At 37.8% G+C, this 24953-nt stretch overlaps 1 protein-coding gene across 1 annotated transcript in view; it reads right to left on the reverse strand.

Annotated features, from left to right (window-relative positions):
- Positions 1-24290, reverse strand: part of Chm (CHM Rab escort protein) — a 154518-nt gene extending 130228 nt beyond the window's left edge. The window contains exon 1 of the mRNA XM_028874763.2: positions 24216-24290. Coding sequence (XP_028730596.1) covers positions 24216-24264 — 49 coding nt within the window. The 5' untranslated portion in view covers positions 24265-24290. The remainder of the gene's footprint in view (positions 1-24215) is intronic.
- Between the last annotated feature and the right edge of the window lie 663 nt (positions 24291-24953).

The raw sequence follows: 24953 nt of genomic DNA on the forward strand, positions 1-24953 counted from the left end.
TTCTAGCTACAACCATCCTTACCCAACAAGCCACCTTGCCAGCCCTTTGGTTTTTATTTTGTTTAAATATGGATCTATATGTGTGTATTCAACTTTAATATCACTTAAAAACTTTAATTTTATAATAAATCTCTTCTAACACTTAGAAAAATGGTACTGAATCATGACTCAAATTCACACATCCTTGTGAGTTTTTATCTAGAACACATGCAGGCTTTAATAAATTGTAAGATTTCCCTAGGAAGAAAAGCCAGATGCCTTAGAAGCATATCTATGTTGCAAAGCAGATGACTCTCAGAAACATTATGCTAAGTGAAATAGGCCAGCCCAACTACTCAGAAACCACTTTTTTGTGCTCTCTTCTCCTTTACCCTTTGTGAGGAGTAAGTTTAGGTTTGTTCTATATCCTCAAAGATCTGGCTAATGTCTAATGTTGGATCAAGGACAAATCACACAATGTTTCACTGGAAGCACGATGAAATGTGTGAGCACAAATATACAAGTGCAAGGCATTCACTGTTCAAATGGCCTAATAATGTATCTTACAGGGTCTGGGGAAGAACAGGAACAAAATGATATGACACACCTTATATAGCACTGCCTGCTCTGTGGAAAATGTTCTCTACCTCTATTTCTTGAGTTAAGATTAGCTCTCTGAGGGTTTAAAAAAGCTATCCCTTGCGTACCACTGATTTATCTTCAAAAGAAGTTTTAAAGTTCATCTTTAAGCAGTCTTCAGCCTGAGACTATAGTGCCACAACACATTGCCTTTGCAGCTGAAGAGGACCTGATACCATGGAAAAGGAATGAGCACTCCATCAGCACTGGAAGTATATGGAATAATTGTGTCTGCTTCTTCCTTGTTCATTAATTGTTTTCCCAAAATGAAGATTCACAGTGATTGTAGCTATTATAAGAAGCTGGGTACTACTGTTTTGTGCCAGAAGAAGAAAACTATTTCATGCAGTTTTTTGAACAAGTCTGTTGCACTTTATGCAGGATTCAGCACCTACCAGTATCACTTTTTTAGCTTACTACAAGAACTGTGAGGTAAAGCAACACACATCTATGTTCTTGAAGAGGTATAGTTTAACTATCTAGATAGCAGGTAATCTGATCTAGCACACTGATGTGCTTAAGATGCTGGCTGAGGTTACAGATGTGGACTTTTCAGCCTTCAAGGCCATGATCCAAGGCTTACAGAGCCCTGTACCCAAGAATGAGAATTGAATGTTTTTACCTTCAACTGTGTGAAGGAGCTTCTCCCTCTCAAAGAATGCCAGCTACTCCTGTAGCTGCTGGGTGGTATTTATGTCCCAGGATGGTTTGTTTGCCTTGACAGTGCTTACATGTCAGGAAGATGAAAAATTTAATCAAAATAAACTTCTAGCCAGAGACTGTAGATAAAAACTAAGTAATTCTGTCCTCGGGCACAAATTAAAATAACTCAAAATGTAAACTTCTTGTCACTGCAATATTTAAAAATATTCAGATTAGGAGAATCACTTTTTCTTTTAACGACTGGATATGAAGGCAGGCCCTTTTCATGGTAGGCAAGTGCTCTATCACCAAGCCACACATTCATACCCAAAGACAATCTTCTACAATTTTTTTTTTAAAAAGATCAAAGATGTTTTCAATATTCTTTTTGTGGTCATTTCAAACTCACAGAAAAGTTCAAAAAGAAAGTACAAGTTCTGTTGATCCTTCACTCCATTCTTCTAAATGTTAACAAAAGCCAAGTCCTTTTTAGCTGCAAAGGCAGTATGTTCTGGCACTACAGGCTAAGGCTGCAGACTGCTTACAAAATGAATTTTAAAGATGAATTTTAAATCTAAAAGATGCTTTTAGATTGTTACCTCTTTGGGGATAAATCAATGGTAAATGGGGGGTATTTATTAATTTATTTTTATTAATTTTTTCATATAATATATTTTGATGATATTCGTTCCCTTCCCAGAACTCCTCCCAGATTCTCCCCATCTCTCTACCTACCCAACTTCAGCTTCTTTCTCTCTCTCAAATGAAAATCCAAACAAACTAACTAAACAAACAAAAAAAATTAGTAAGACAAAAAGTACTCAAACAAGACAAGGGATTCTTAGCTTTGTCTATATAGATTTAGAACTTGCCTTAGGAAGTTTGGATGCTAAAACTTATGGTTGACATGTCTGAATTTAAGGGGATGGAAAGGAAGAAAGGAGGAAAAGATGTAGAGAGTTGTATAACATGATCTTTGCCATGTGTGATCACGTTGGAGCACAAAGAGAATCAAGTAAAACTGAGCAGCAGGTCATGCCTGTGAGGGATTTTCTTTGCTTGTTCACTTAAGAAGGGAAGACTAACCTTAATCTGGAGCACACCTTCTGGTGGCAGCCCACATAAAATGACACAGAACAAGGAAGCTTTTGCTTTTTGTCTGTTTGTCCTCACATTGGCTAGAAAGCTCATCTATACTTTGCTGAGGTATTCCTTCACTGGTATTAGACCTACTTCTTCAGGATTCCTCGGTGGACTGAAGATCAGCTTCTCTCAAGAAATCTTTCAGGACTCTAGCACCATATTGGGACTCCTGAGACCCATGCACTGAACAACTACTGAATTTTTGGACTTCTTGTCATTAGTTGTAAGACAGCCATTGTTAGACTACCTACTTATAAATCATTCCAAAAGACCTCATTCTAACAATTCTATTCTTTTAGAGAACACTACCTAATACACAGTGTATGTGGTTAAAATATATATTTTAATGAGCCTACTTCCTAGGTCATTAGGGAATATTTCTCGTGTGTCTTCTGTGGCATTGTTTATTTCTACTTATACAAGTCTATCCCTTGGCCCTGCAATGAGAAAGAAAATTCATAATACCTGGATTAACAGTATACATCTGAAATTATTTCAGATAAATATTTTCTAAATAGTTACTGACACTCATCATTTTCTGGATCTTCAATATATTTATATACACTAAAGGAAGCTTTTTATCTAAAAAGGAATTTACATCATGAATCTCTTTATGTAGAAATGTAAATAGCTTAAATGTCTTTAAAATGATGAATAATGAAAATGTGGTACAAACAAACACAATGGTATAAAGAAAAATAAAATATTGAGATTTGCCAATAAGCATTGAACTAGAAAATACTATATTGAATGAGATAACCTACACCCAGAAAGACAAATGAAGACACGTTCTCTCTAATTTGTGGTTTCTAGTTATGAATCTTTACATGAGCATATATAGTTTGGAGTAACTGAAGAAACCAGGAAAATAAAAGATGATGTGGGGAATGGGACGTGGAGGATGGGGAAGAGAAGGCGCTATAGAGAGGAAGACAGAAGCATACAAGTACTATGAAGTGGGAAATGGACAAAGGAAGGTAGACTTTAGCTAGAAGGGGGAAAGGAGAACAGTACTAAGCATGATAAACCTCCTTTCAAGCTGTAAGTCAGGGGGAGTATAAGAGACCCCCCCAAAAGCACAATATACATAGTTGCAGTTGCCACTGGTTGCCTCCTAGAATTTGAAGTTAAGTCCCTACTACTGAAGACAGCACAGACTTTAGACACAAGACTTAGAGGAATCAAGCTAGATTTGACCTAGAAGCCTTCTCCCTGAGATCCACCTCTCATAGTACTGTAAGGTGCTATGCAAGCTGCCAAAGATAAAAAGCAGATAGTATTTCAGCCAGCTATGACACTTATGAACCACAACAATGATCAGCATAGCAAGTTACCCCAAAGATGCAATACTGGTACTTCTATTTTGGGCATAGCTAACAGCTGTCTACCTGGACTTAAGTCATACTGAACAGGAGGGACTTGATGCCCAGTACTGTAAACCTAGCCAACTACTTATAGCTAGGGAAGCCATGAAACCTAGAGAACCTACTATTGTCATTTTCCTAAGCCAGTTACTTTGTAATCACATTCTAAATACTTACCTACTGTTGTTGGGGATTTTTTTACTCTTTTGTGAGGGGTCCGCCACCCAGCTCCCAAATAAATCACACATGAAGGCTTATTTTCACTTTTATGAATGCCTGGCCTTAGCCTGGCTTAGTTCCTTGCCAGCTTTCCTTAACTTATCCCAACTACCTTTTGCCTCTGGGCTTTTCGGTTCTCTTACTTCGGTAAATCTTACTCTTAACCTGCAGCTTGCTGGTTGTGTATCTGGGTGGTTGGCACCTGATGTCCTCCCCTTCTCTGGCTCTCCACTTTTCGATCTTCCATCCTCCTCCCAGTTTTCTCCTTCTATATATACTCTCTGCCTGCTAGCCCCATCTATCCTTTCTCCTGCCTTGCTATTGGCCAGTTCTTTATTAAACCATCAGATGTTTTAGACAGGCACAGTAACACAGCTTCACAGGGTTAAACAAATGCAGCATAAACAAAAGTAACATACTTTAAAATATTCTACTACAATCTACTTATCGTTATAGCCACAGATAAGTGTAACTCTCACCTCCCCCCATCAAAGAAGACTCTTTCAGCAGCCGATAGAGACAATCACAGAAACCTACAACTGGCCAAAATGCAGAGAATAAGTGACTGGATTTCCACTCTCAAATGATGCTTCTACAACACAACCCTAACATCTAAAGCTGAGGAAGTATTGAAGAGGGACCAGAGCAATTCTTAGATCCAGAGGACCAGGCAAGGATGTAGACTGTAAAAAAGGAAAAACTATATAGGACAGGGAAGTTGTACCCAAGAAATTTCAACAATATGGTTTCCTAAAGAATACTTTTACAATGACACACCACTTGACATCCTGAAGTAGATCTGAGAAATCTCTCAAGGCCCCACCCCTAGATAAGAGCTACGGGTGACTGCTGAGAAGCGAAAAATCAGTCTTCCTTAGGGATGAATCCCTGACAGATTATCCAATACCATGAGGTCAGCCCTAAACATATATACATTTGAGCAACAGTAAATGAACTCAGCAAGTTTTATTTATATCTTAATTTGCACACACATACCAGATATAACAATAGTAATTAAGGAAAAAGAGACCATGAGTTTTAGAAAGAATGGAAGAAAACAAGGGGGGAGCTAAAGTGAGGAAAAGAAGGGAATGATATAAATATAGCACACACATGAAATTTTAAACATTTACAAATATATATAATATATGGCACTTGTACATTGTTTTTATTAGTTATTATGTAAGTTAACTTATTTATAATAAGCAAATAAATATTTTTATGTATTCTATAGAAGCTACTCAAACATTTGATATAATTTAAACATTTCCCATTAAATATGATTAGTAAGGCTGTCCCAAAGAATCTTCCATGGCACTCAATTATAGGAAACATGCATAATTTTCATATAAGAACAATTTGAGTGAAAAGACATTACTAAAAACAAATGACTTTTCTTAACAGTTGTAAGAGGAGTGTTGACATCAGACCTTCTCAGCTGACATTCCACTAGAAAGTTTTCAGCTAAAAATATATTATTTAAAGAGCATATGGATTGTTATATGATCACACACTATCATAAACAGTCCCATCTTTCTGAAATTTTTCAAAATCTATTAAGATAAAGATATTTAATAATCAAATAAAAACAAGATTAAAATCAGGGCCACAAAATTATGAAATGAATATTTTCAAGAATATTATCTTAAATATCTTAAAAGAATGAGAAAATTATACATTTAATGTTAAAAATCACCTTTAATCCAAATCATCATTGCTGAACTTCATCATTTATAACTATAATATTTAGGTTAGTTCTCCATGATATATTCTTAAAACTATTTGTATTTGTGACTGATTTGTTCTAACACTACACTTACGTAAGATAAACATAAAATAAAGTACTTACACCACTCCTAGTGAATCAAACAATAAATAATAGATTCCCCTGACAGGACTTTGATGACCTGGCAAAGCCTGAGTGCTTTCAGCCCAAATCATATGAAACCATAAATCACTCTTTATTTTATAGAACATTTCAAAATGGATTCCTGCTTTCTACCTTGAAAGTCATTTCATGTGTTATTTATAACTACTGAAGACCAGAATGGAAAGAAAATTACATAGAACTAGAAAATTTACTGTGACTGCTTTTATGAAGAACAATTTCTTTTCTTTTCTTTCTTTCTTTTTTTTTTAAGGAAAAGAAACAGAATGACTGGCAAGAAGAAACTTGTGACTATAACGAGCTTTTAGTGAGCCACAGCTTTTACTTTACTACTTAAACAACACTATGTAGACATCTGCACCATCATAAACAAAACAGAAGCAACATTAGGTACAGAAATGACTAGAGAGCAATGCAAAGATAAGACTACATACTTCAAAGGTTATAGCCACTCAAACAAGATGACATAAAATTAAGCAGAAACTCAATTTCAACCAAGGTTCAAGTCATTTTGTTTAGTCCTAATTTAGATTCGCATTGAGACTACTTTTAGTGGACACTTTAAAATGAAAACAGTGGAGTGCCAGGGAAACAACCTAGGAAATCACAAACAGACAAAATATGGTTCTTAAATTCAGTATCAATTCACATTAATGCCTCACAAAATATCAAGCACATATCAATAAATGATATTTAAAATCTGATGGATATCTTCCTTGTAAAGATATTATATTTATATGTATAATTTTTCTAGCAGTATTGAAAAAATATGCCACCTATTAAAATATTAATGCAAATTTCATATAATGTAAGGTCACAGGAATGGCTGATAACAAGAACACTGTTCCAGGACTCAGAGTGCTGAGCCAAGCATCAGAATTGTCTTGTTCTTTTCAGGTTTATATTAAATAGCTTTGACATTGGGAAAGCTATTGCCATTCCCTCTCTGCAATCCAGCTTCCTTACCAGTATGTATTCTTATTAGATAAAAAGAAGGGCTGAGTATAAATGTTGCAAAGATTTATTTCAGACTCTAAAAAACATGAATGGTAATTGTAAATAGGCCAAGATTCTTAGACAAATGATTTGAAATGAAAAATAAAAATAAGATTCTTAGAAAACCACAGGAGCAGAAGAGTTGATGAATCTCCCTGAAGACCCTCAAAGTATTAAATCCTAGGGGACAACATCTACAACAAAACCTGGCTATGCACTACCATCATAAACCTCAAAATAGGAGTAGATCAATTCTAACAGCCAACAGATATAAGAAAATGTTATCATTACCCTGAAGCTAGAACACCCCCAAATTGTCCTATGTACTGGTTGGAAGGTTGGCAGACTATTCTGAGAATGAGGGAAAAAGCAGGAGATGCTGAAAGCCTTGATGTGGATGAAAAGAAATGATTGTACAAGAGTGGGTCAGAATTATGAGAAACTAAAAAATCAAACTCTTCTGAATTGTATGCTAGGGAGTGAGGTATAAGTGAGGAGAGGGATGAGAGGGTGGGGAGAAAGACGGGCCGGGGAAGGAAAAACTAACATTAAGATGTCTGAAAAGCCATGTGCAAAATGCTACTCCCAGAAGCCACAAGTTGTCAAATCAAAAGCCCAATACTAGACTACCTCCCTTCAAGTTGTTAGTCAGGGGAGAATCCTAGAGACCACTCCCCAAAACAACGCAAGCTATTGTCACTGCTCTTGATTAGCTAATAGAACTTGGTGTTAAGACCTTATTGCTAAAGATACTAAACATTTTTCATATAGGACTCAGAGAAATCACGTTGATACTGACCCTCCTTGCTGGCTATTTTTCATAATACCAGTAGGTGCTCTGCAGTCTGCTGGGGGAGAAAAAACATCAACACTCTTACCAAGCTATGAACCCCATGACCTACAATAAGGACAGGTGTGACAAGATTTGCAACAGGTGCCAACAGGGCATGAATGTTACTGGAGGTAGCCAATCACTACCTGTTTTATTTTAAGGCCCTCCCCACAGAAGGAAACTTATGCTTGGTACTGTACACTGGCCAAGAAACAGTGGCTGGGGAACTCAGGCTTTAGGTGTGAACCAACTTTCATTTTACATCATTTACATCAAATCGTGTGTGTTCTCGTTCTCTCTCTCTCTCTCTCTCTCTCTCTCTCTCTCTCTCTCTCTCATGTGTGTGGGATGAAGATAACGTGTGTGTGTGTGTGATGAAGATAACCTGAGAGGATTTGCAGAGGGAAGTGAGGTGTTTGATCAAATACACCATATGCATATGAATAAAAAAAATAATTTCCCAATGAATAAAAAAAATAATAGATTAAAAAGAAGGAAGTGATTGCTGTGAACATCTTCCAAATTCATCAAAACTGATAAAATATGGGACAATGAAAGGGAAAGACAACACTGGCCAAGGAAAACAGTCAATGGATCTCAGATCCCAGTATATGTTTACTCACTGCATGAAAACAAAAGAGAAAGATCTGGAATAGTAATGTTCAAAAAGCTATACTGGCCTATTCTCCCTATTAAAAACACAAAAAAGGTCATTTCACATAAAAACACAAGAAAAGGTCCTTTCACCTGAAAAAAAATCTTTGGCTGAATTCTACTTAAGGCACATTAAGATAAATAAAACACAGCAAAATAACACTCCAAAGAGACAAAAACATGTCAAAAACAACCTCACACGTTCAATGGAAATTTCAACCTAGATGTGGTAATATAAGCTAAGAGAATTTAAGAAAATCATCAAAAAATCTAACATAAAAACCAAAATAAGAGAAGCTCAATTGTGAGGTGTACAAGGAGTAGGAACATTTGAAAGACTGTCTCCTGTTTGTTGTTTGTTTATCAACTTTACACAAGCTAGAGTCCATCTAGGTAGAAGGACCCTCAAATGAGAAAATGTTTCCATAAGACTGCCAGGTAGGCAAGTCTGTAGGGCATTTTCTTGACAAATGATTGATGTGGAAAGGTCTAGCCAGCCCACTCTGGGTGATACTTGGGCTGCTGGTCCTGTGTTGTTTAGAAATTCATACTGAACAAGCCAGGAGGAGTAAGCCAGCAAGCAGCACTCTCTGATGGTCTCTCTATCAGTTCCTGCCTTGAGTTCTGGCACTAACTTGCCTCAGTGATGGATTGTGATCTGTGCATTGTTACAAGTTGAAATCAATCCTTTCCTTTCCAAGTTGCTTTGGTTATGGTGTTTTACCACAACAACAGAAATCCTAAAACAGACTGAAATCAGTTAAGAAGGAAGTTTTTTACAACTCATTTCAGAAATGAAAACTAAGCTAGAGTACACAAGCAAAGAAAATCGATGAAAAAAAAACTGATGATGAAAAAAAGAGTACGGGATGACAGTACTGTGCTTGTAAGGAGATACTTTATCTTTCAGATAAATGTTGAAAGTGCATTTATAGATAAAAATGATGTTATGTCTTGGATTTCTTTCTAAGTAATCTGGAGTTGGATGGTGAAATGAGAGAGAAGGTAGAGAATACAGAGAAAATAGAAGTGGCTATGAGTAGTTAACTGATGAAACTGAGAATCTGATACCTGGGAAGGTATTTTGTACTGCATCATTATTTTTATAATTTTTTATAATAAAACTGAATCTACAATAGATGATTAAATAGACTGAGTGCTCATTCCAAGATTGTTATAAAATCACATTCCCTTTTATCTGAAATTTTACCATGAAATCCATTTTCTTTTTCCTTATTTTTGAGATTATAATTACAAAATTTCTTCCTTCCCTTCCTCCCTCCAAACCCTCCCATATGCCTTTCCCTGCTCTCAATCAAAATTCATGGCTTCTTTTTTTTTTCTTTTTTTTAAACTAATTGTTATTGCATGTATATACATGCATATACATAAGCTGGAACACAGACATATAGCAGAATACCATAAATAAATAATCTTATAAACGTTTTTTTAAGTGCAGATTGGGCCCGGGAAATGGCTCAGTGGGCAAAGGTGCAGACTTGACAACCTGAGCTTAATTCCTTGAACTCATGCTAGAATCAGAGATTGAAGGTCTGAAAGTTCTCTCTGTGCTATAGCACATACATGCCCATACATACACAATATTTTTCTTAAAAAAAAAATGAAAGTTCAGGTTGAGAATCCCTTATCCAAGATGCTTGGAGGCAGCAATGTTTAAGATCTGGGATGACTTCTTTTTTCAGATTTGAGAATATAGGTATACACAATAATAAGATAACCCTGAATACAAAAGCCAAATATAACACAAAAAAATCATGTTCTACATACACCATATACATGTAACCTAAAGGCAATTTCATTTTCATTTTTGAGACAAGGTCTAATCTTAGAGCCTAGCCTGGCACTGGACTCAGGACAATCCTCCTGCCTCAGCTTTTTAAGCACTAGGATTAGAAGTTTAAGCAACTACACCCACCTAACTACCTGCCTATGCTTGTCTAGCAAATGCAAAATCCAGTTTTGTTCTCCATCATTGCAAATAATTAATTATTTAAAATGGAAAACCACTAAATGATAAAATTCTGTCTAATTAAAATTATCCTTTCTGCATTAACAATTTTTATATTACATTTTTAAGAACAATAAATCAAAGTAATATTTACCTACTCTTGGAGAGAAGGAAAGATTTTCTAGGGATATCTGCAAAGGCTGGAAACTACAGAAGAAAACTTTTGATAGACTGGAAATGTGAAATTTATACATGTCCACATAGGATATCACCATAAAAACAAAAGACACACTTAGAAATCAAATGAAAACAAAAACACTAAATGCCAAGATCCCTTGGTTTGGTAGTAAATCAAACCAAATTCAATTCAAGGACATAGTAAGAATGATCTCTGCAACGCAAAGACAGTTAAACATATGTAAATCAATAAACACGATTCATCACATTAACATCAGCAACAATTAAAAGGTAATTATTTAAACAAATACAGAAGAGACTTTGGAGAGAATTCAAAAACCCTTCATGAAGAAAGCTTCCAAGCAACTCAGTATATACAGAAGGAATGTACCTCACCACATTAGAAGCTCTTCTAAGACTAAGAATTAGACCAGTAATCCTACTTTCACTAGTTTTGTTCAACATACTACTGTAAGTGCTAGCCAGGCAAAGGAGCAAGAAAAACACAAAAGGCATCTAAATTGGAAATGAAAAAAAACCAAACTGACCTTTATGGCAGACAATTTTTTTTTTTTTTTTTTTTTTTTTTTTTTTTTTGGTTTTTCGAGACAGGGTTTCTCTGTGTAGCTTTGCGCCTTTCCTGGAACTCACTTGGTAGCCCAGGCTGGCCTCGAACTCACAGAGATCCGCCTGGCTCTGCCTCCCTAGTGCTGGGATTAAAGGCGTGCGCCACCACCGCCCGGCTCAGACAATATTATTTATATAGAAAACTATATAGAGTCATCACTCACCAAAGAGCAGTTAGAAATAATTAGGAAACTCAAACTCAAGAAACAAAATCAACAAACAAGTATCAGTATTTCAAGACACTAATAATGAATTATCTGAAAAAGAACTTGGAACAATCCCAGTTACAATGCCTACAAAAATAACACATCAAAGAATAAAGAATTGTAAAATTTATACATTTTCACATAAGACATCACTATAAAAGTAGAAGGTGTTAGAATTCTGCCCTAACTCCATCTACACATGCACAGTTCAGGGTCTTGCATCTTACGTCATCAGTGTGCACTGAGACTATGTGCACACGGTGTGGTCACAGAATCAGTGCATGCATGGGGTAGCTCCCTAAGCCTGCTTCACCAGGAGCCCTTAAAAGCTGGATGCAGATCCCACCCTCTCTGCTCTGCTCCCTCCACCCCCCCACCATCTTTCTCTCTCTCTTTTCTCCCCAGGCCTGATCCTTTTATTCCTCCTCCCCTTCCTCCTAATAAAGGTCTCTACTACTAAGCAACTGGGTTGTCGTGACCGTGACCTTTCTGCAGGTAACCAGTGCTGCTTATCTTTCATTTCATTGGTGCCATGACTTGGATAGGATATTCTGCCCACTCTGCGTCCAGGGCTGAGCATTGTTGGAAACTTTATACCTAGGACCTGTGACTGCCCACTCCGCTTTTTTCATTTGCCCAGCTGCTGGACCTGCACACCACACCCGCCAACCAGATTGGTGAGTTTTTCCCCTTTCTGACTCCTGCCACTTCCGTGACTGAAGCCTGAGCTATATTCCTTGCTCTGGACCCCCAAGGGGGTCCTCAGGCTGCACAGTAACTGACTCATTCTCTCTCTTGACAAAGAGGTCAATGCTGTCCGACCCCCTGGGTGGGGGTCCTCATGCTATGTTGATTCCCAACCTTTACTCCTCTCTTGACGAACCAGGGAGTAACCTGTACTGATTCATAGATCCTTCTCCAACCTTGGGGATGCCTGGGACTGGAGTCTGATTCTGTTTCCTTTTTTTTAATTTTTATTTTTCTCTCTTGGCGCTGCAGCCATGGGACATAGGGGCTTCCTTCTCATGGCTCCATTATTCCTCTGACATATGTCTTAAGTATCCACAGATACCATTAAATTTGGCTGCTTGAACCTCGATATTTCATGGAAATTATCTAACTTCTGCCAGCAAATGGGCAAATGAAAAGAGTTACCTTATCCCCACGCTTTTACCCAAGCTCTAAAGCCCCTCTCCCTTTCTGACTCTCTCTTTCTCCTGAACACATGCATTCCTAAACCTAAGGAATCTCTGACTCCAAAGAACCTCCTCTGTTCTCCACTCCGTGCTCTGCTCTCTGCTCTCTAGTATTGGGCAGGCTCTCTAGTATTGGGCAGGATGCTTCTGCCCAACCCTGGCTCTCACCTTAACTCCTCCCACTCACTCTCACGCTGCCCTGAGAAGCACAGATGGGTCTGAAAGCAGGCTAGGATGCATGCAAATAAGTTTACAATCAGGACCCACATGGGGATCACAGTAATCCGGATGGCTCTTTAACCAGAGATCAGTTTACACCCTGCCTCCTGGTGGGTCTTCCTAAAGCTGTCCTCAAGCCAGGAGAGATGAAAAAAAATGCAAGACATGGAATAAAATCCATCTCTTGTCTCCCAGACCTCCCTGATATAAGGGCTAAAACTTAAGCATCTGGAGAGCAAGGCACCTGACCCCACAGGTGGAAGTTTCAGCTGTGGCATTTAAGGTGTACCAGGGGGGAGATGAAAAAGCCCAAGAACAGAATTGCCAAGTGCTGGCACATGTGGCTTGACTGGCTCCTGAAAGATGCTGAGTCCCTGTTTTAAGTGGGGGAGGAGGCCACATGGGCTAGTATGTGCCCTGCCAGGCCATCAATTGAGCCTTTTTCAAAGTACCACCTAGAAAGACAACTGGTCAGCTGACTGCACCCAGGCACCAAGGAGCATGGGAGCATCAAACTAAGACCTCCAGCAGACCTAGGCTTGGCCACTGTCTCGCTTGCAGGGAACCCAGAACACAACATGGAAGAGATCTGTTTCTTTCCTTCTGGACACCAGAGCCACTCACCCAGTCCTGGGAATTTTGGGGTCTCACCTCTGCTTTTATCCCTATTTTCGGGGTAGGGAGGACAGCCTTATCCACCTCACCAGACTTAATTGTACTTTCAAGGTTACTTAATGGAAAAAGATTTTTCCATCTAAGATAGGAGCCTCACTCCAGACATGTCAAAAGTACTTTTCCTCCTCATGCACAGGGACAGACAGGGCCCTGATCTCTGCCTTGTCCCTAATTCCAAAAGAATAAGTTCTCATGCACCACAAGCTTTTTTCTTCCCAGTTCCCTCTTCTAATTAACTGCTCAGCTAATGGTTACAGGACCATCACAGAACTGAGTTCAGGGATCATCAAGTAAGGAACTGTAACAGCTAAAAGGTATTTACACCCCCAGTGTCTGGGCTCTACAAAAACAGATTTTAATATAACAACCTATTACTGTTAAATGCTCTCAACAATTGATCACCCGTGTCTCCTGAATGCTAAACTAGTAAAGGAAGCAGATGCCTTAAATAATCTACCTCTAATAAAGCTTATCTCAGGTAAAAATTAAGCAGAGTACTAAACACTACAATGGTCACTAATTTTCTCATGGCTGCTTCTAAACATGTTCAAATTTTTCCCAAGCTCCAGAAACCAGCTCAAATCCATCTGGACAGGTCAGATCTGCTTCAGATAAGTGCAACCCAAAGTCCTGGTCCCAGGACTCCCTTTTCCTCACCCTGGGACCTCCCTGAAGGTAAAATTATTTTCCTAAGCTTTCTCTGTCTTATCAGCATCCTGTCAGACACAAAAGCAGCCAGAGTGCCAAGCCAAGAGCGATGAATGGCTCTGAGGCAGCAGGCCAGCCCACCATCCCAGCACAGCCCACCATCCCAGCATGCCTATCCCCCCAAGAGCCAACTGACACCCACCAAGTCAGCTGGGAGCAGTTTTTCTGGGAGAAACAACGCTCCTATTCCTATTCACTTGCTTTTTAATAATAAGAAATAAGTCTGAAATGTTAGATTTCTGCCCTTACTCCAGCTACACATGTGCAGTTCAGGGTCTTGCATCTTACATCATCAGTGTGTGCTGGCAACTATGTGCACACGTGTGGTCACAGAAGCAGCTCATGCGTGTGGGGTAGCTCCCTAAGCCTGCTTCACCAGGAGCCCTTAAAAGCTGGATGCAGATCCCACCCTCTCTCTGCTCTGCTCCCTCCACCCCCCCACCATCTTTCTCTCTCTCTTTCCTCCCCAGGCCTGGTCCTTTTATTCCTCCTCCCCTTCCTCCTAGTAAAGCTCTCTGCTACTAAGCAACCGGGTTCTGTCATGACCGTGACCTTTCTGCCATTAACCAGTGCCACCACCAGTGCCGCTTATCATTCATTTCAGAAGGCACACTTAGAAAATGAATGACAATAAGAACGAACACACACACACACACACACACACACACACACACACACACACACACACACGTCAATGTCCCTAAAGAACAAAAGAAAAAGAGATGAAAGATCTCTATGAAAACCATCTAAAAATGGCAAAAGAAACTAAAGAGGGCGTCAAAAAGAGGGCATGGAAAGACCGCGAAAACCTTTAATTATCACAGTTGAGAGGCACAGACAGGCAAACTTCTGTTGAAGGCCCAGTCTGGTCTACAAAGTGAATTTTAGGCCACCCAGAGTTACATGTGAGAGTCTCACTCAATTTAAAAAAAAAAAAGGAAAAAAGGAAGGAAGGAAGGAAGGAAGGAAGGAGAGAAGGAAGGAAGGAAAGAGAGAAGGGAAAGAAAGAAAGAAAGAAAGAAAGAAAGAAAGAAAGAAAGAAAGAAAGAAAGAAAGAAAGAAATCACATGTTTATGTTTAAGGATTAAAAGAAATATAATTGTATTAAAACACTACCAAAAGCTATCTACAGATTCAATACAATCTCTATCAAAAATATCAACATTTTTCACAGAATTAAAAACAGAACCATGAAAGACTTCAAATATCCAAAGCCTAATAAAGCAAAAAAGCACAAAGTTCTACCTGACTTTAAAATGACAATGATAACTAATAATAATTAGCTAAAACAGCATGATTTTTTCAAAACAAAACTAGAGAAACAAACAATGTGAGAGCACAAAAGTCCAACAGCCCTCTACACTGAGAATTGACTGATTTGTGACAAAAGTCACCAAGAAAACACAGCAGGGAAAGGGCAGTCTTCTCAGTAAGTTCTGCTGGGAAACCAGTATCAATGTGCAGAAGAATGAAATCAAACTCCCATCTCTCACTAATTACAGCTATCACTTCAAAGTGAATTAAAGATATCTGAAATACTCAAATCTGTGAGTCTTGTAAAAGCAAACATGGAAAATACTCACAAGCATTGGTCTGGGTAAAGAGTGTTTTGGAAATGATCCCAACTGTGCTAGCAACAAAAACAGTCACTGAAAAATGGGGTCCTATCAACTTACAGAGATTCTATACAACAAAAGACACAGCAAAATTTAAGAGACAGGCTTACAGAGTACTTGCATAGCATATATGAAGGCATGAGATCAATGGTCATCACTGGGGAAAAATGATTAAAGAGACAGACAATACAACTAATAGAACAGGAGAAAACATTTGCAAACTATAGACGAAACAAGGAGTTATGTTATTATACAGAATACACAAAGAACTAAACTTAGTAGCAAAAATAAAGAAATAAATAAACCAATTCAAAACGGGGCTAAAGCACAGATTAGGTATTTCTTAAGACAAACCAACGGGCAATAGATATATGAGAAACTTTTGTTTTTCTATATGAGAAAACTTTTGGCTTTTTTTTTTTTTTTTTGGTTTTTCGAGACAGGGTTACTCTGTGTAGTCCTGGCTATCCTGGAACTCACTACAGACCAGACTGGCTAGCCTTATCCACCTGCTTCTGCCTCCCAAGTGCTGGGATTAAAGGTGTGTACACCACCCACCTCACAAACACAGTCAAATGCATTACTATTGCTATCATCCACCTGACAAGTACATTCAATTGCAATACTATTCACAGCACCTAAGAGATGGAAACTAGAATGTCTGTCATGTGATAAATGGATAAAGAGAATTAAATAGACACAATGGAACACTATTCTACTATAAGAAAATGAAATCGGGGGCTGGAAAGATGTCTCAGGGGTTAAGACCACTTGTTGCTCTTTCATAGAACCCATGTTAATTCTCAGCACCCACATGGTAATTCACAGCTATCCATCCCTCCAGTTATAGAGGATTCAGTGTGCTCCCTGATCTCCTTGAGCATGCACATGGTAGATATACATATATAAGCAAAATACTCACACATACAATAAATTATAAAAAATAAAATAAAATTTTGTCATTTGCCACAACATGGTATGTGAGGTGAAACAAGTTAACACTGAAACACAAATACCAGGTGATCTTTATGGAATCTGCAAAACTTGATCTCACAGAAGTTACAAGAACAATGATATAACAGAAACTAGGGAAAGAAGGTAAAAGAGGAATTGAGAGTTTGCTCATTAAAAAGAGTAAGTTCTGGTGACCTACCTAATGAATATACCACATTATGTATTTAGTAATAATTAGAAAGATTTCAAACATATGAATAATAAGGAAATAATAAAAGTTTAAAGTGGACATGCTAACAAAACTGAGTTATACAAGTATGTGCTATCAAAATACAATAGTTAGGGGTTGGGGATTTAGCTCAGTGGTTGAGCACTTGCCAAGCTAAGTGCAAGGCCCTGGGTTCAGTCCTCAGCTCCAGAAGAAAAAAAATACAATAGTAATTTAAATACATATAACAAAAATTAGAAGTTAATGAATGAATTACTATATATTTATAATAATTTAGTAATGACCTGATTAATATCTTATGGTTATTCACAAAGGAAATGTAGGTGGCCAAATCACATATTCAGCCTTATTTATCATAAAATGCAAATTCAAACAAGTAATATTATTTGTGAATCAAGTTTGTTGTCAAGAAGTAGTATTTGTATATTATATCAAGTTTGTTGCTATACAGTTGGCCTGCAAAGCTTTCATCAAGGGCAAACCTAAATTCAAGGGCAACTACACAATGCTCCCTGTGGGTGTTCACATGTCTGCAAAAAAACTGCAGGGCAATCTGATAACCAGAAGGAAAATGCCCTTAGGTTGGCCTTTTTGGAGAACTATGTTCACTAACTCTGAGCCCTTATGACCTCTAAAGCTCTAGATAAGGCCTGACACTCCCAGTAACCCCACTCTGCCCTTTAAATACACCAAACTGTAAAATAAATGTGTCCTTTTTTCTTAGTAAAAGAAACAATCAGGGTGTGTCTCTGCATGCATCATTGCTCTTCTCTTCCAGGAATGCCAAGTTTTAGTTTTTGCTACAATGGCCGCAAAACAAGTTGACAGTCATGAAAAATAAGACTTGAATGCCAATGTTGAAAGATGAAATGAATACTGAATCATTCTCAAACTTACATCATTATTATGTAATTACACACCTTGGAATGAATGACATTCAACTGAAACAAATTGTATCTTAAAACATGACTAAAATCTCCAATCCCACTGATTTAATGTCTGTAATTCTTTGATTTTTGTTTTGTTTTGTTTTGTTTTTAGGGATAAACCTAACTAGGTCATCCTGTTTGCCTTTATATAAAGGTTTGCAAGTTGACCACAATGTCATAGTGCTGTCAATAATTAAGGACCAGACACAAAACTATTGTTGGCATCAGTAAAAAACTACCACCCACAAACCTAGAGCACACTAATCTAAACTTCAGAGTATATAATGTTCTTTACCACTTACAAAAATTCAGCAAGCTCAATGCAGTATCTCAACATTAGTTGACAATGACTTGTCTAACCTATATAATCTATGTCAAAGTTGGCTAAATCTATGGTTTTATACTTACTTGAAGTGAGATAGTATTTACCCCAGAAAGGGTAATAGTAAGAAATCAAATATTATACTAAATTTATGTGGACAAGCACAATAATAGAAAACACTATGAGAGGGCAAAGTAGATACTAGAAAACCAAACCAGCCTAAGCTCTGAGATGAAATCAATTAGGCATTATGCTAAGCCAAGTTGCCTGTCTCCTCAACTATTTGTAACCTGTTTGAGGGTTTGTTTTTTTTTGTTTGTTTGTTTGTTTAGGGATTTTTGTTGTCTTGTTTATTTTCCCTATCTGCCTCATGTGAAAACATGCCAACTCTTATAATCATGCTCCAATAAATCTCTATCCATGGCAAATCATTGTCTCTTTGTATACTGTCCTTTAATTAAATTATTAGAAAAAACAAAAAGTAAATCTTTAGAAAAGTATCCCTATTTTACTAGCCACAACTAAATGTCTCCCAGACTCCAAATCTTTCTATACTATGGATTATACACTGGGAGCAGACAGCAACTTTTAGGATTTACACATATAACAGGCACAGCCTAACTTTTCAGTTCACACTGAAACTGAATGGCAGATGATTTAGCATGAGTAACAGGTCAATTATGTGGAATTATAATTGTTTCTGTGCATTGGGATTTTATGTTAAACATGAGAATGTGAGGTTGAGCAACCACATTTGATTTTAATTGCTGTAGCCTGAGTTATCCAAAACATCATGAGAACACTGGAGAAAATGAGAAAATGACAAGCAGCATGGGAGATGAAAATGATGCTGCCCAGGGAACTCTGCTAACAGATGCGGCTCTCTCTGAGGGATCGGCTCAAATTTATGATTTACAGAGAAGTGTAGCAGCTCAGAGAATCCCCAGAATTAAATAACTCCTCCTTACTTTGTTAGGTACTAAGAGAAGAAAAGACATGATTTTCCTTAAAAAACAAAAAGCCCAAAGAAGTACAAAATAGTTAACAAAGCAAGATCTGTAGGCTTTCTTTACCTCCTACAGCATTTATAAGCACTGAAACAGGACTTCACACTATGTCCCCAATTAAAATGAATTAATAAATCTACTCAAAACAGATGATAAATAATGCAACCTGGTGAACCAAACTCAAGAAAAGGAAGAATATCATCTATAAGCTACCAGATTAAAAAAAAATCTGATTTTTTTCTTAAAAGTAGTAATGCACAAAGCTCTTTCCAATCAAGTAGCCAATGGGAAGAGGAAGATAATGAACTTTACAATAGCATCCATCCAGGACACTCCATGCAAATCATGAGCTCTTCCTTGAAGCCATTCAGGCTAAACAGTAATAATAAAAGCACCTCAGTATGGCTTTTCAAACCACAAAAATCAGCTACATTTTGTAAACATTTTATCAGAATTATTTCTTCAGCATTTAACACAAGTTGGTGGAACTCATCCTAGAAATTATTTAGAAATAAGGTGAAACTTAAGAAGGGTTAAGGAATGTGCCTAAGGTGGCACAAGAAGCATACTTGGAATTCAAATTCAATTTGGCTGATTCCACAGCCATGCTACTAATCACCACATTATACTCCACAAATGAGACATATGTATGTAAAAGTGTGCAGAATCTATATGGAAGGTCTAAAGGACCTTTGAAATACTACTTTCAATATTATTTACTATTAAGTTGCTTAATGTTTTCTGGACATTATAATTTTGGTGTGTATAAAGAGAATACATTCATCTTTTATTATATATATTAATATTATATAATCTACTCATTTAAGGGCTAGCATTCATTTCATGAACTACAGAGAAGTGGCAACTTGCAATTAAAAAAACAAAGCCGCCACTCTTGGTGCTTAGCCCAATTGTCATAAGAGAGGCTTCATCCAGCAACTGATAGAAACAGATGCAGTGACCCACAGCCAAAAAACAGGCAGAGCTCAGGCATTCTGTGGAAAACGGGGGTGGGGATTGTAGGAACCACAGGGGTAAAGGACACCACAAGAAAACTTACAGAATAAACTAGCCTGGGTTCATAGGGGCTCACAGAGAATGGACTGACAACCAGAGCACCTGCATGTTACTGGCCTAGGCCCTCTGCATATATGTTACAGTTGTGTAGCTTGGTCTTCTTGTGGGGCTCGTAATAGTGGGAGCAAAGGCTGTCTCTGACTTTTGCTGGCTTTTGGGACCCTACTCCTCATACTGAGTCACCTTGGCCAGCATTAACACATGGGGAAGTACTTAGTTTTACTGCAACTTGATATGCCATGTTTGGTTGATATCCACAGGACACCTGCCTTTTCCTGAACAGAAATGGAGAAGTGGTTGGGGGTGGGTGGGTGGAGCAGAGGAGAAATAGGGGGAGAGACTGAGAGGAGAGGAGGAAGGGGAAACTGTAGTTGGGATGTTAAAAAATAAATAACACACACATACACACACAAACATTCTCAACAGTACGTATAAGGATGTTTGGAGATATAGAGAAGGAATGTGTGCATACTATGATAACAGAAGCACACACAGACATCCTAAGAAGAGTATTAAGTAGTCTGTAAATATGGAAAATCACTTGTGCTGAACATAGCATAAGTGCTATTCGAAAAATATCAGGTTTTACACCACTCCCTGCAGCATTATTATTCAGCAAGGTTTAGAAATAGTACCCTACTGATATCAGAAGCATTGAAATCCTTGAATGCGCTGCCAGCCTTTAAAGTTAACTACCTCAATGCTGCATTCTGAAACATCAAAATGGGACTATCTACATGAACATTCCTGAAAAAAGCAGCTTAACTTTAAAAAATGTTTTAATCAGTACAATATATAGAACACAAATTCAACTTCTTTAAAAGGCTACAGAAAACACAGGGTCATTTACATACACACAATGGTAAACCCTTACCTTAGAGAAGCTTCAGCTACCTAGCTCTTTAAAAAATGATCTGAGTGGGGCTGGGGATGTGGCTCATTAGAGTACTTCCACAGCACGTGCAAAGGCCCAGGTTCAAAGACCAGCACAAGACTGAAGGGAGGGAGAGAGGGAGGGAGGGAGCAAAGAGAAAAGATCTTCTTCAAGAAAATAACTAAGAAATTAAATAAGCTCGCTTACTACATAGTCTCTTAGAGGAAGAACTTTTGGTAAAGATAAAGCAGCATGGTTAAGAAGGAACAGCATGCAGACTGAATTTCTTTATGAAATTCATAAAGAACCCATGACACGAAAAATGTCCATGCTTTTAGGAAAAACTGTAGAACCATGACTCTGAGGAAGTCCAAAACATTTAAAGGCAATACAGTAAATATTACAAGCACAAGGGGAGTAGGTACTCAATAGAAGTCGAGTATCATGAAAATTGATTGACTGATTATATGTGTGTATTTACACTAAAAAATGTCAACCCATTATGCCACTTCATATGTATTCCCTTTCTTATAGAGCTATGAATTTTCAGTCAGCTATACATCTAATAGCACCAGCCAAACATATTCTTCACAGGTGATAACAGTCTGTGCTTCCAAATGACGTTGTTATAGTACATTCTAAGCATGCTAGAATTCCTTCTAAAATAAGAATATATATTCCACGTGAGGAGCTGAAGTATGCTCCTATGTATGGCATATGTCAACATTATCATATAACCTTTATAACTTTGATTTCTTCCGCACTTGTGAGTTTTTGGCTTTGCTGGAGATCATACAAGTTACCGGAAAAGTCACTTCGAGTGACAATTTGTTACTGGGATAATTTTTAATCTGCACCTAATGATAACTTTTCCATAACCCATAAAATTATCGCTAAAATCATTTTTAAATGCCAAACTATGCTGAAATGACAATAGCGTGCCCAAGCCAAAGATCACATTCTAATAGTTTATGTCCTTTTTATCCTCTCCATTGAGATTCCAATTGGTTTTCCTTCTTTGATCTATTTTCTTTTTATCTTTCCCCCACAGTTCAAGTACTGAATCTTAATTTTTTTATTGAGTATTCTGATATCATTTCCCCACCATATCTTGAAAATGTGACCTTAAAGGAAAGCTTTAAACCATGTCATTCAAAAAGTAAAAATACAAATTGCTTTGGTTAACAGAACTGAACTTATGAAACACTGTTTCTCCTATAAGTTGTCTACATATTAATTTAATAAGGCCAACACATTTGAAGTCTAATTCAGCAACGTATTGGGGGAGAAAATCAAAATGTTTTAAAAATCAGTTCAATTAAAAGCAATGATTGAAACCGTCAGAATCATTTTATTTGAAAAATGACTTTCACCAAATGTTTGCACTTTTATTGTATCTAAAACATTTAATAAAAGTTAACACACGTCACCCAAATCAAATAGAATTCAAGTACAACTTTTAAGAAAAGCACCTTATTCTAAAATGGATGGTGTTCTCAGTTTGAGAGCAGACTGGGAAAAGTGAATAGTCTCCTGGGTGTTTCAAGCTCTCATCCAACATCTGTTCATTGCAGTTACAACCAGGTTAGCTACTGCCATAGTTATCTTCAGGCTGAAAATTAACACACCCCCACTGTTCTGAGAACAACTACCCAGGTACATCTAGAACATGGGAATTTGTGTTTGGATAAGACCTTTAAAAGCTGTTTGATTTACCCTTCTTATATTCAAAATTGTGGAAATTGAAATGCTGAGTGTCTGATTCTCCCATTGCATATCTAGACTAAGTTTTCTCAGTTATTTCTGCTAACATAGTACAATTTTGAGAGTTAAAAAAAGTTATTCCATTTCTTGGATGGTACTGGCCTTTGGACATTTATCAACTATGTGACTTTGGCAAGTTAGACTTCCAGGCTGCTACTCCTCTTCTATGTACTGAAAAGAATAACCATCCTAGCAAGGTTGTTGTTGGGGTTTTATGAAGTACTTAATCCACTGATTAGGAAATGATATACATTTGAAAACGAGTTGCTATTGTTTTCACTCTAAACCTGGAAATATGGCTATTTTTACTCTTTGAGAACAGAGGAAACTGAATTCATTAGCACAATGGACAGAATCCCATTCACCAAAGCTTCTGCTGCCTACCACATTCTATAGACAGTAGAAAAACCCACCCCACCATCTCTTTTATACTATGCAAAGTACATCCCTTACAGTTAAGAAATGTTAATTGCTGCCAAGTGTTGTAGGATTAACTAGTCAACTAGAAGCTGAAAAGGATTTCTGGCTCCACCCAAAACATGGAGAACTAATGATGGAAAAGCAAGGAGAAGCTAAGGTCAGACATGGGATCTGAAACACTGGAGCTTTTTCTGAGCATATCTATTTGTGGTGTATAGATGGGTGAAAGAAAACAGTATGCTTCCTTTCTGCAACAAAAACAAGGATGCTTCAAACACCATAATGCAAGAATAATGGCTACCTCTGGGGGGGAAAGGCCCTTAGGCTACTCAATACAACAACAAAAAAAAGTTATCTTTTCCTTAGTAAAAATACACTGGGGTAACTGAGCATTATTCTTATAAAACTGCAAATTAAGCTGCATCTGAGCTGCAACGTATCCTAGAATCATGTAAGTATATGGAAAAAGTCCTATGAAATAGCGACAGAAATTGATGGGGAATATAACCTTGAAATCAACGAGGAGGGAAGGAGGCAATTATGTTATGCCAATGGCGAATCCATTGATCAAATCCCGACCCTCCATTCTCATGACACTGCAAACCCACCCTCCTCTAAGGAAATTAACAGGAATCACCGCAGCAACCAACCTCAGCAACCGGCATCGACCAGATCGACCCCTACTCAAACGGCGCAAAACACCGCGGGCCCAAGCCCCTCCCTGAAGCTGCCAAGTCCCGCGCGGACTCCAGACTACCTCACTTCCTTTCCGACCTCCCTCTCAGGCTCGACCCCTGCCGTTTCTCGCCAACCCTTGCCACTGACAAACAAACTAAAAGGCGAGAATTATTTCCTAAATTTTGTCCAGGAAAAACCAGTGCTACACATACCCGTCCCTATTACGATCACATCAAAATCCGAAGGGAGATTATCCGCCATCTTGACAGGAAACGTGTCATGTGACAGTAGTTTGTGGCTCAGAGTTCCTTAGGCAGTTTCTCAGTAAAAGGCGGAAGGAAAAACAGTGCATTCTGGGTGTTGTAGTTCTAGGGTGAAGCGTCCAGGTAGGCAGCAAAGAGGTAGTATTTAAAATGTTAACGAGAATGGTAAAAGCTCTATTCATTTTACAGGCTTCAGTGAAATAGATTATTTATCCTGGAGGTTTGATATGGAAAAGAAATGTAAGTATTCGACTCCTCAAGCAAGGATGAATGAGGAAAATCTTGTATACTCCTTGACAATTACCAAGCAAAAATTGGTCAGTGACTCTGGGAGGAGTGAAATTCAAAGGTGCTCATTCTGAACAAAGGAGATTTTCATTCACACCAGAAAAACTCTTTCCCCTAGCATGTCTGCATTTGTATTTTTGGAACCTGAGGCATCTATTTTCACTTCATAACAATACTGTCCAACTATATTCTGTGTCTTTTTTTCCCTCTGTATCTTCCCAGTGAGAAAAGAAACAACCAAATAAAAATTCCTTTGCCTAGTTTCCACAGAATGGAATTTCTCTTGTATTCTCTAGTCAGTCCAAACAGCCACCTAACAATACAAGTTTCAAAATGAGATGGGGAAGAAGTGTGAAAGAATAATTAAGAATAGTAGATGCTTAATAATCTTTTATTTCA

This window comes from Peromyscus leucopus, chromosome X (genome assembly GCF_004664715.2).
Source record: "Peromyscus leucopus breed LL Stock chromosome X, UCI_PerLeu_2.1, whole genome shotgun sequence".
Taxonomy (NCBI): Eukaryota; Metazoa; Chordata; class Mammalia; order Rodentia; family Cricetidae; genus Peromyscus; species Peromyscus leucopus.